The following is a 13,228-nucleotide window of genomic DNA, read 5'->3' as shown; positions in this document are numbered from 1 at the left end:
GCGACATTCCAGATCGTGGCCATAAAGTGATGCTGGTCTGTCGGTATAGGATCAGTGGCCCCGTTTGGCACAGGTTTATTTTATTTATTGCTGCCTTTGTCGGATAGACTCAGTTGTTTTTGTTCTGTCAGATGGGGCGTCACAGGAGTACATGTCGACACACAAAGGCAGGTGTTGGTAGCCATGGTGTGTGAAAAGAATAAGGCTTATTGTGATTATTATAATTCATGACTCAAAAAATAAAATTAAGCAATTATAATTTGTATATATGTCTGTGTGTGTGTGTAAAAAAAAAAAAGAAATGTAAACAGAATGAGGAACAAAGAGGCAGCAGCACTAACCAGATAACACCAGGGTGTAGACATCCTTTGTTTTCATCTGCCAAGTTAGTCCTGTTGCACCTCCCAATAAGCACAGCCGTGAGTGCTCCTTCTCTCTGTTCTCACTTTACAGCCCTTACTGCCTCTGTCATCCAGGCTGCACACCAGTTTGTGGGGAGAGGTGGGATAAAGGTTGTTAAAACCAGGTTGGAGTGCAGTTCCAGTGGAAGAGAGATACTGTATAATAAGACACACACTGTGAGAATACTCAGCTGTGCCCTCAGGCCTTGGACAGCAAAGAAAAATTGTTCCGAATGAATTGTTTCGAGTTCTTACAGCTCAAAGAGCATAGAGTTCATAAGGGTCAAAGCTGTAGTTTCTCACCCCTTCTATAAGAAATCCAATGAGTGGGCAATAAAACAGGGTAACAAAACAACAACACTGATGATCTCTCTCTTCTCAGAAACATCAGCACCTTAATACTGCAGATATTACAGTGTTCTTTCTGGCAGATATTACAGCACTGCTGAATAGATGTAATTAGCTTCTGTAAGCACATTGAGTTGCTGCTGTACAGTAGATAAGGTTACGCTGTCATTTGGTATTACGCAATGATAAATCCACCACCACCCAGACAAAACACAGGCCCTGTTGCTCTGTAACATTCATCTCTGTGTGTTCTGTCTTCAGCATGAGCAGCAGCAGCAGATGTGCTGTGAGTGTTTTTCTATAATGAGTACATAACCTGATGGAAGCAGATTAGTGGAGGATTATAGCACAGTTTGAAGGATTTGACTGCTGTCCAACTGTGGATCTGACTCCTGATAAACTTTTGTCACTGGCCGATTCATTGACTGAGACACTCTGGTAACATGGAAGAAGATGAGGAGCCAACATAGACTCATTGAATTTTGAAGAACAACACGATACCCTCCTCCCCTTCCTCTGACTCAGCACTAGAGCCTTGGACAAATGAGGAGAGTGGACCTGCAACAAACATCCGAGTGTGCAGAAAAAGCAGATGCGTGCCGATCTGGCCGTACGCCTGTTGCTGTCAGAACTCCAACTTGTGGATGTTTGACTAGGAGACATATCACTGACGGAGGCAAATGATCATATTCTTTTTACATAGTTCCACATATTTTGATCCTTTTTGACCATTTTCTATTGGAAACTTTTCTAATTTGTTTTAATCATTTTAATAGTCAGACTTGGACACAAGAAAAGTCATTTCATTGGTTTTATTTTCTGCTCCATATTTACTGTACCGTATGCACCTTAATCCCAAAGAAAGTCAGGTCCATAGTTATTATTCTGGACTCACCAGCAGGTCAAGGCACTGTACACATCAGCAGTTTTACTTCAGAGTTTCTAATATCTGTGAACAACGTCAAACAAAACGGAAACCCATCATCATCTGTTTCTAGCACCTCACACTGAGCTACCATGGCCAGACAGGACATTCCTCTCTTCTTCCATGCTTTCGAGCTCAGTGGTCACTTTGTTGACCTCCGACCCCTTGGTACTGGTGTCACTGGCTTGGTACTTTCAGCTTTTGACCAGCGTAATGGGCAGCGTGTGGCGATTAAAAAACTTGTAATGCGTGACACCGTGACAGTGAAACATGCCTTGCGGGAGGTCCGGATCACACACCGGTTGTGTCATGAAAATGTGGTCCAGGTTCAAGAGGTTTTAGCACCATATGGACGCCCATTGCCCCGAGACCCAGCCCATCTCAGTGCCATGTACATAGTCCAGGAGTGCATGGAGACGGATCTGGCTCGGCTGCTGGAACAAGGGCCGCTTCCCACAGGTACACAATAACAAAAGTGTGTTGTCTGTGTAACAATTTTTCATATTAGATATGTCAGTTTGATACTAAATTTTACAACATTTCACAACATGGACTTCTATGTTTCTGTTTTACCCTAAGCAAATTATGTATACATTGGAACCTCGGTTTTCTAACTTAATTCGTTCCTTAAAGCCATTTGTGAGCTAAAAAAGTTCACGAAGAACTGAAACAATTTTCTCCATAGGAATCAATGTAAAATTGAATTAATCTGTTCTTGTACCATGGATGATTGCTTATTCAAACTTTTTCAACAGCATTTTGCGTACAGGTTCAAACATGAAACCAATGAAAATAATTAGATTCAACAAAAAAAGATAAACACAACTGAATAAAGAGCAAAGCTTCAAATAGGAAAGGCATTTTCATTCATCCCTAATGGTGCTGAGGAGTCATGACTGCACTTCATGTTCGCTTCGCTTTCTCACAAATATGGTCTCTGAAATAGTTGCCAGCCAACTGCCTTTCATTGATCCAAATCAGTAGCAACTTTTCCATTCTTCCAATGTCTGAGATTAGTGATGGGAAGACCGACTATTTTATTGATTCGAATCTTTGACTCTCGAACAGTAAAATAAACGGGTCGTGAACGAATCTTGAACTAATCATTTCATTCGTTTTACAGCGGGTGGCGCTTTAGCCGTATTGTGGGCGTTGTAAAGAAGGCTGCGGTTCTCCGACACTAAACACTGAAGGTAACATGGTTTGCTTCCGTTGACAAAGTCTACAAAGTACACAAAATGCCATAAGCAATTAAAACCATGCGGAAAGCTAAGAAATACAAACACACAACAATGTGAAGATGAATAAGAGCAAAAGAGACCCGAGCTCTGAAATGAAACGAATCTGCGAGAACGAAGCGAAAGATTAGTTCACAGCGAAAGATTAGTTCACGGCGAAAGATTAGTTCACAGCGAAAGATTAGTTCACGGCGAAAGATTAGTTCACAGAGAATGATTCGTTCACGGCGAAAGATTAGTTCACAGCGAAAGATTAGTTCACGGCGAAAGATTAGTTCACAGAGAATGATTCGTTCACGGCGAAAGATTAGTTCACAGCGAAAGATTAGTTAACAGAGAATGATTCGTTCATAGCGAAAGATAAGTTCACGGCGAAAAAATGGTTCACGGAGAATGATTCGTTCACAGCGAAAGATTAGTTTGCAGAGGAATTAGTTCACAGAGAGTGATTCGTTTGTAATGAAAGATTAGTTTGCAGAGGAATTAGTTCGCAGAGTGTGATTTGTGAGTGATTCGTGAGTTCAATATGAACAATTATTTCATATGACTCGGGAGTCACGAGTCACGAATCTTTCATATGACTCGGGAATCACTCGCGAACGACACATCACTAACTGAGATCTTTACTTGGTGATTACAGTCACTCCTTTGGCAACCTTAGCTTCTTTTACTGCTTCGTTGTTTCTAAGGATGATACAAATTGATGACTTTGCTAAGCCATACTGTAAAACCAGATCTGAAATATAAATGCTATACTCATGCTTTCGTATTATCTTTATTTTTATTTACTTTATTTATATTCACTTCTATTGTTCTTCTCATAGTGGTTTTTGGAATAAAGAAATTAAAAGAAATACCAGCAAAACCAGACAACAGTTCTTAGCTTGTATGACCAGAGCACGGACTGATGCCACACACTCAGTCACGTTTGTGTGGTATTGTTGGCCTGTCCAGCAACCGAGTTATGGTACAACAACCGGGGCAATTTTTAGTTCCAAATTTTTGACAACCAAGGTTCCACTGTACTGTAATCACCACTTCTTCGAGGAGCACTTTCCTCTGACTTAGACTTTTTTTTAGAATGAGCAACAAAAAGATGACCTAAATCAAAATAAGTCAGCATGTAGAATGTGTTTTACCAAAGGGAGTATATCCCAATAATTGGATTGCTTATTTATGTCAAGTAACATACATTTCCTGATTTCTGATTTTCTTTGCATTGGTGCAGAACATGCTACTCTGCTGTTCTACCAGCTGCTGAGAGGACTCAAGTTCATCCACTCAGCCAACGTCCTGCACAGAGACCTGAAGCCTGCCAACATATTCATCAACACGGACCAACTGCTGCTCAAGGTCGGAGACTTCGGGATGGCTAGGATAGTTGACCCTCACTATTCTCATAAGGTAATGGCAAAAAAGAAACATTGAGTCAGAATTTGAATCAGTCAACCAACAATCAAGCTATAGTAAATATACAAAATACAAAAATATGTATGCATGTTAGATATTAGTGGGTTAAATATATAATATATAATTATATTACATTTACTTTATATATTTAATCAATAAATTATATGGGATGTACTTATCTGTTGTCAGGGTGACTTCACCTCATTTCTCTTCATAAAAACTGTCTGTGGTGGAAAGCATTGTTATACTGTTCTGAACATTTGAGCCACCTATATAGTTATAGGTTTTGGTTTCATTATTTCCGTTGTTAATAGTGCTTTTCAATGAAAATGGCCTGCCCAAAAAATAATATATTATCATATAATAATTATAGGCCATTAAAAAAAGAATTATGATGAGCTTAGTTTATTTTCTGGCAGAGAAATGTGAGGTATTGTAATATTAAATAAAAAGAGAGCCTGAGCCTTAGTCGTGGGTCCTTAAGGACAGCTGCACATCTGTCTCTATGTCCTTGTCTCAGAGAGGCAGACTATGATTGGATAGTGTTGCAGAGAAATGGGCCTGTTAGAGAACAGGAGGCTCAGACAGGCTTTGTCTGCCTCACAATAGAGACAGAATAATGTATCCGCCTGTCCCCTATCAGTTGAACATCTCAGGTGACATTTGCATTGTTACTGTTCTGTATGTGTCATTGAGTTGCCTTTGCACCTCCTCAAATGAGTTCACATGTTTAGACTGCACTTCACTCAAGACCTCCTCTATTAAATCAACGGTTTCTTTAATGAAACATCCTGATGTCTGACAGTGTCTGATCGTCCTTTCTATTGTGTTTAAAAACTTTTCTGACTGATTCTATAAATTAGTGCAGGAAGATCTCACAGCAACACAATTATACCAGCAGAGCACATATATCTAAATATCTAAGGAATGTCATTGCTTTTGTGCTTTTTGGGCATGTGGAGAACATCTTTTATGAAACCTTTGTCAGCTCAGAACACAGGATGGGAGAGCAGCTGAGTGCAGACACAGGGGGTTACACCTGCAGGGAGAAAGATGGAGGAGAAGTTAAAAAAAAAGAAAAAAAAGATAGAGAAATAGTGAGTTATGCATAGGTGTGAGGAAGCAAGGTGAAAAGTACAAAGGGAATAGAAGATGTGAGAAAGAAATGCATGGAAGAAAAAAAAGCAAGTATGGCTTATACAAACTTTCATCCATTCATCCATCCATAAGTATCGTCATTGATAAAGATAGTTATTTAATTATAATAAAATTACTTTTATTTAACCATAACGGGGGGAGAACCTATTAGAAAGAAGGTAGATCAGATTAGGATGACGTAAGAAAAGCCCTGAAGAGGATGAAGAGCGGAAAGTCAGTTGGTCCCAATGACATACCAGTGGAAGTATGTAAGTGTTTAGGAGAAGTGGCGGAAGATTTCCTGACTAGGTTGTTTAACAGAATTTTAGAGACTGACAAGATGCCTGATGAGTGGAGGAAAAGTGTTCTGGTGGGTGATGTGCAGAGTTGTAACAACTACAGAGGGATAAAGTTGATGAGTCATACAATGAAGATTTAGGAAAGAGTAGTGGAAGCTAGGTTGAGGCAGGAAGTAGAGATTTGTGAACAACACTATGGTTTCATGCCTAGGGAGAGTACCACAGATGCAATATTTGCCTTGAGGATGTTGATGGAGAAGTACAGGGAAGGTCAGAAGGAGCTACATTGTGTATTTGTAGATTTAGAAAAAGCATATGACCAAAGTCCCATGGGAGGAATTGTGGTTTTGTATGAGGAAGTCAGGAGTGGCAGAGAAGTATGTTAGTTTGGTGCAAGACATGTATGAGAATAGTACAACAGTGGTGAGGTGTGCTGTTGGAAGGACAGAAGACTTCAAGGTGGAGGTGGGACTACATCAAGGATCGGCCCTGAGCCCCTTCTTGTTTGCTTTTGGTGACAGATGAGGTCAGACAGGGTCCCCATGGACTATATTGTTTGCAGATGACTGTGATCTGTAGTGAGAGTAGGCAGCAGCTATAAGAGAACCTAGAGAGGTAGAGGTTTGCACTAGAAAGAAGAGGAATGAAGGTCAGTCTAAGCAAGACAGAGTACGTGTGTAAACGAAAGGCAGAACAGTGAAATAGTGAGGTTACAAGGAGCAGGAGTTTAGATACTTAGGGTCAACTGAAACAGTGATAATGTGACACTCAGAGCAGCGGAGACTGTGGAAGAGAGGTGAAGAATAGAGTACAGGCAGGATGGAACAGCTGGAGAAAAGTGTCAGGAGTGATCTGTGATAGAAGAGTGTCAGCTAAGGTGAAGGGAAAGGTTTACAGGACGGTGGTGAGACCAGCCATGATGTATGGATTAGAGACAGTAGCAATAGACAGAAGACATGTGACGGAGCTGGAGGTGGCAGAGTTAAAGATTCTAAGATTCTCTTTAGGAGTGACAAGGATAGACAGGATCAGGAATGAGGTCATCAGAGGGACAACACAGACAGGAAGATTTAGAGAAAAAGCTAGAGAAGCCAGATTGACATGTGCAGAGGAGGGACAGTGGATACATTGGTAGAAGAATGTTAGAGATGGAGCTACCAGGTAGGAGACAAAGAGGAGATATATGGATGTAGTGAGGGAGGACATGCAGTTAGTTGGAGTCAGAGTAGAAGATGCAGCGAACAGAGAGAGATGGAAATCAATAATTCGCTGTGGCAACCCCTGAAAAAAGGGACAAAGCCGAAAGAAAAAGAAATATGGTTTGTCGAAGGAACTATTAGAAATGCAGAATGTTACATTTTTGGCCTGGTCTTAATTGTATGGAGCCCCTTAAGGGACATGGGAAAAAAAAGAAAAGAAACGTATCTCGTGCTCACGAGATACTTTCTTGTGCGCGAGAGGCCTTCCTGTGTCGAACTGAGGTATCTATATATACAGTACATACTGTATGTAGGCTAAATAGAATAAAATATTTTCCTTTCTCCCAGCCTTTTAAATATGGGTTTATGTTCATTTTCAGACTGAAAACTGGACTTAAAAGGACACAAATTATGCAGGATTGACTTTGTAAGGGATTTTGGTGCATGCATCTGCATCTCTGGAGTGACTGCCTACTCCTTAAGTGCCAGCTTTGAAAACTAAAAACATATTTTGTGGTTTGTAGAAAAATAAGCACTGTGAAACACCCAGCTTCATTCTTGGACCAAAACCTTTCTTCAGAGCTTCTCTTTCTTCCTCTGGGTCTGTCATATGTGCCAGAATGGTACATGTGTCACATGGGGGCATCAACATGGCAGGAAGCAGGCAGGACCCAAATGCAGTACTGGTGCAGGTATTTTATTTGAAGGTTCTAAATTCCAAAAACCAGGACTGAAGCATACACAAAGTCGAGCAGAGCTGAGAACACGAAGAGAGTTGAGCACAGCAACAGACTTGCTCAGGAACAAACTAGGAACACAGTTCTACAACAAAAAGCTCGACACAACGCTGGCACGAAGGATACAGCACTCACAAAGACAGCACTCTGAAAACAGTCACTAACTTACACACTGATCCAAACTACAATGATCCAACAAGGGCAGATTGAGGGAGAGATGTATATATACACACAGGGAGCACCAGGTGACACAAGTGAGGCTAATTACAAACAGGTGAGTGTGATCACACAGATTACCACACACAGCAGGAAAAGAAAACAGACAGACATGACAACATGCTACCGTTAGAATGACACTTGATTGAGCATGCACCTGTTAGAATTTAAGTTCTGGACTATTTAGAGCACCTGAATATAGGCCGCACCCACTTATTTAAAAAAAATTAAAAATAATTGTACATACGTATATAGGCAGCACCTCTCTATAAGCTGCAGGTGTCCACATGGTAACATGGGATATTTAGACAGAAAGATGTATTTATTTTCACTTTTATTAAATAAATACCTTTTCCGAACTGTGTCTATAACACAGCTGGTTTCACTTTAGCTCTTTCCTGCTTTGGTGCCCCGACCATAGTTGGAATGCACTGGGGAGACTCAGCAATCTGCTCCAGGGCCAAAGCTAACATTAGCTCTGGGGCTAACTCCTTTATGCTTGTCCACAGCAGAAACAGGGAAGTTGGAGTCTTTATTATCAGCCACACCGAACACAACAGAACATAAACAGCGTTTTAACAGCTCCTGTAACCAACTCACGCTTCATCATGACAGGGCTCAAACTGTTCTCAACATTCACTACCTCTCTCTCTCTCGTGTGAGCCCTACGCACATGTACGCACACAGCCATTCACAGACAGACATACGCTACTAGTATAACACATACTAGCCTACCAGAAAAGTCATTGATCGCTAGCAGTATGAACTTCACTAGACCGTAAAAATCCATAAATTAGCCGCGTCATTATTTAAGCCGCAGGGTTCAAAGCGTGTGCAAAAAAGTACCGGCTTATAGTCCAGGAATTAAGGTAAGTGGGCTGCAGCCACCGCGTGGTGTGGTGAGTGCTAAGTAAACAGTTGTAAAGTTAATTTATCTCTGTTCAATCCCTCTTTTTGTTGTTTTCAACCAAATCATGTTGCTAACATTTAGACATTAAGGAACTCTTAATTAATTTGCATAATAGCTGCATTGAGTGTCTAATCTTTGTGCTTTTAAGGAAGTACACAAAGTTTTCATGTATTTTCCTTTACTCACCATTTTTTTTCCTCTTCCTCTAGGGCTATCTGTCTGAGGGTCTTGTTACCAAGTGGTACTGTTCCCCTCGTCTACTTCTGTCTCCAAACAACTACACCAAGGCCATTGACATGTGGGCTGCAGGCTGCATACTGGCAGAGATGCTTACGGGACGCATGCTATTTGCAGGTATTTTTTAATTTATTATTGTCAATCCCAGAGCTGTGACCATGTAACCGTAAAAAAAATGTCATTGCTTGTCTGTATTTGATATTATCATATATAATTATTTAATTCATAGTCATAAGGAATGTTTTACTCTTGAAGTTGGTTTATTTTTGGTTAATGTTTTTCCAGGTTCTTACATATAGTTTATTGTTTTATATACAGTACGTGTCTAAATGTCAGTCAGCTTTAGGCATAAAAGTAGGTACATTGCATGTTTCATAAACATGCTTATGCTTACAACTTGTGCATTGTACTGGATGTTAATGTGAATAATTGTGAGAACTGCTGTCATAGACTGTAGTGGATATTAAAATTAAATCATATATGGCCTATTTTTTTATAGTCAAAATGGTCAAAATTAAATCAGAATTCATTCATCTGATTGACTTCAATCAGACTACCCAGCAGTCAATAGTTCCTGAAAGCCGAGGTTCAGGAATGGTGCCAAGTGCTGTCAAAGTAGAGGAGGTGCCATTGTTAGCATGGATTTTCTTTTATTCTCTAATGTCCTCCAATCCAGACATTTGATTTCCTGCAGGCATTTCTTTGCCTGAGTACAACATCAAGATTTGCAGAAAGTTTTAGACTGAATCAGAGTTTATTCTATCACCACTATCTATCATCATCTTCAATATAATTGGTCCATTGGACGTTCCATTGTGTAACATCGCCTCCTGGCGATCTTAAACAATTAAAAGGACAATTTTAACTTCATGAATACAAGACCGTAGTCGCAGCACTCATCTAAAAACGGCATCGGGTGGTCAGATACACAAACACAGTTTCTGCATAGATATAGGGTTATTTTAGAAAGTGAGATTCACACTAACATCAATTGTGTAATAAAGAGCGGGAAAAAAATATGATACAGTATGCTCAGAGACACAACGTCTCACAAGCGCAATGTCCAATACAGTCCACTTTACTGTCTTTGAAAACTCCTAAAAAATGTATAACCTTATTTGGGAGAACTCTGTAATTACATAGACAAAAGAAACATATGACCTATTTTATTTATATTTTTTTAAATGCCCAAAAAATGATTCTGAATCATATACCAAGAGGAAGTAAAGGTGAATTTTGGTAAAACTCAGGGCAAATCCAGGATAATTTTTAAGGTAAAAGTATGACACAGAGGATCACCTCCAATTCTAATGTTGTTTTAATCTGTATATAACTGCTCATCGGTCTCTCATCTGATTGGCTGGCTTCCCCTGCAGGAGCTCATGAGCTGGAGCAGATGCAGCTGATTCTTGATTCAGTACCTGTGTTGAGAGAAGAGGACAGAGAAGACCTGCTGCAGGTAATGCTTCATGGTCTGCTGTACATGTTGAACAGACAAATGCCCAAATAGACATGACAGCTTGGAACATAATAAGAATTGGTGAAGACATACAACATAAACAAGATTTTATGATTGTATCATATCTTTAACTTATTTAAGACTACTTTACTGTTCTTTGATGGTTGATCAAAAGCTGTTTCCGCTCCTCTGATTATTTAAATTACAGCCATATTCTAAGTGAACAAGTTGAAGAAATCTTTTTATCCCACTCCTGTGTCAGCAGCCATTTAATTAATATAAGTGGATATAATATAAGGTAAGCTAATATCACGATAATCATCTAAATATTTACTCCAACAGCAGCTTATTTACAAGTTAATGAAATAATTCCCATTGTTATTTGAATTGTGAAATGTAATAAAAACACTCATTCATCATTTTGATCACAGACATAGTTATCAAAGTAATATTGTGTATGTACTGTGTTACCATGTTAGATGTGTCTGCATTTTTGCCTTTAAGTAGAACCCAATCAGTAGTGGTAATAAATGAAGATAAACCCCTTCCATGAGATAAAGGTTGTTTACCAAAAGAAATAACTGCAACTGAGTTTACAAATTTTTAAACCAGTTGTCTTCCTGCCACAGGTGATGCCTTCATATGTTAATCGTGAATGGAGGATCAATAAACCATTTTATGAACTCCTGCCTGAAGTAGACGCACAAGGTGAGCAGAGGCAGTGTGAACATTCATAATGTAATTTCAAGAAATTCATTCAAATCATCTGCCTCCCCTCTTCTTAGCTGTGGACTTTCTAGAAAGGATCTTAACATTTAACCCCATGGATCGGCTGACAGCTGAGGCAGCATTGTCCCATCCTTTTCTACAGCAGTACTCCTGTCCAGAGGATGAGCCCACCTCCCTGCACCCCTTTCACATTGAGGATGAACTGGAGGACAGGCTCATCACTGAGCAGAACCTCAGCAACAGTCAGGCCTCCAGCATCCACTGGGACAAGTGTGTAATTTTACACTGATTTGTACATTGTACAAGTACATTGCAATGAATCTAGTACAACTGTAAAACTGCTACTGTATGTGTTACTGCAGGTACGCAAACAGTTCGTCAGATGTGTGCTGGGATCAGTCAGGCAGGAGGTGTTGGTGCAGGCCTCTGGGTCACATGACCTCTGAACTGGGAGACACAACCGAGGACGAGGAAGTGCAGAGGGACCCTCGAGCCAGTAACACCTCAGTGATAGAGGAAGCTCAGGTTTTTATTAAATTTGCTTCCTATCTTTTATAATAAATTTTGATTTAGCGATCTACAGATCACTGAAGCCTAATTCTGTGTAACTGTGCAGCCCTCATTTTTTGCAGCCCTCATTTTTCATTATATTTTCATACTTCATACTGTTCAATGCATTTTAAAACTTAAAACTTTTGGATTTTTGACTTGCAATAACCTTTATTGATCTGCAGAGGGAGCCATTTAGGTAATTTAAACACGCTTTCTTGAACAGCGAAGGATGCTGGAACGTCGTTATTGTTTTATGTAAATATGACCTACTAACTTAGTCGAAACATTTTCTAAAGAACAAGCATCTCATGACAGACATTGCTGCCCCCTACTGAGTCAATGTTTTATACAACGCAACTTCTATTCAAATTGAATGAGTGTAGTTCTATTTTATTTTTCAGTTAATTATTCAATAAGTTATTTCCTACTATACAATACACATATAGCGTCAATATCATATATACTGTGTATTTCTATATTTGTTTTTGTTTTTTTTCTGTGTAACGGTCAGCAGTCAAAAAAGTTTCAGAACAACTCAGTCCACTGTCATTTATCTTTTCTCTTTCCTCGTTACGTCCTAAACATTACCAATATCTCTTTTACAGGTAGATCCACGCAAATATTCCCACAGCAGCTCAGCCGAGCGCTATCTGGAAAATTCCTTCTCCTCTTTGGAACGGGCCTGCGGTTTGGGATATGGGGAACTGGACTGCGGCCGCTCATGTGATTACAAAGTGGGGTCTCCTTCATATCTGGATAAAATTGCCTGGAGGGAGGGCAAGCCTCAGCACTACTCAGAGCCTAAGCTCATACTGGATCTGTCACACTGGAAGCGAAACACTCATCACAACCTCACTGTGCCTACTCAACTTGTTGGTGGCAGTGTGGAGGACCGCAAAGAGGTGGAGAAAGAATTGAAAGAGGACAAGGAAGACCAGGAGGAGACGGGGGATTTATTCCAAGAGATCTCCCGCTGGGTTCAGAGCACCAAGTCTCGTCTGCATTCACCCAGTCAATCTACTGCACCACTTTCATCCTCTTGCTGCACTTCCTCTCCTCCACTTCCCCTCTCCCCAATTGACCTCTCAACTACAGTCTTCCACTATACTGACATTGTACAGCAGCAGTCAGCTGATTGTGATTTAAGCAGACTAGAAACACATCTGCCCATTACTTCATCAAACCCTTCCCTTCCCTTTTCCCTTCACCCACTCCTTCCCTCAACTCCTACATCTCTACCTCCTCCTCAGCCAGTTGAAAATATGTTACCCCCCTCACCAATCTTTCCTCTGCCAGCTCTTCAGCCACCTTCCTCAACTGCATCCATCTCCGTGCTAGTGAATGATGACTCCTCTGAGTCACTTCCTGTCAAGCAAAAAGACAGGCTCTTCGATTTGGACATGTTCATATCAAGGGCACTGAAACTTTGTA

The 13,228-nt window shown here is 40.3% G+C and overlaps 1 protein-coding gene across 1 annotated transcript in view; it reads left to right on the top strand.

Annotated features, from left to right (window-relative positions):
- The window catches only part of mapk4 (mitogen-activated protein kinase 4), a 12,590-nt gene extending 340 nt beyond the window's left edge, over positions 1-12,250 (top strand). The window contains exons 2-8 of the mRNA XM_025053475.1: positions 1,011-2,133; positions 4,141-4,316; positions 9,030-9,174; positions 10,434-10,516; positions 11,146-11,224; positions 11,302-11,515; positions 11,608-12,250. Coding sequence (XP_024909243.1) covers positions 1,767-2,133; positions 4,141-4,316; positions 9,030-9,174; positions 10,434-10,516; positions 11,146-11,224; positions 11,302-11,515; positions 11,608-11,803 — 1,260 coding nt within the window. The 5' untranslated portion in view covers positions 1,011-1,766 and the 3' untranslated portion in view covers positions 11,804-12,250. The remainder of the gene's footprint in view (positions 1-1,010; positions 2,134-4,140; positions 4,317-9,029; positions 9,175-10,433; positions 10,517-11,145; positions 11,225-11,301; positions 11,516-11,607) is intronic.
- The last annotated feature ends 978 nt before the right edge of the window (positions 12,251-13,228 follow it).

This window comes from Cynoglossus semilaevis, chromosome Z (assembly GCF_000523025.1).
Source record: "Cynoglossus semilaevis isolate Cse_v1.0 chromosome Z, Cse_v1.0, whole genome shotgun sequence".
Classification (NCBI taxonomy): domain Eukaryota; kingdom Metazoa; phylum Chordata; class Actinopteri; order Pleuronectiformes; family Cynoglossidae; genus Cynoglossus; species Cynoglossus semilaevis.
Note: the sequence above shows the minus strand (reverse complement) of the source record. Positions and strands in the feature narration are given on the sequence as shown.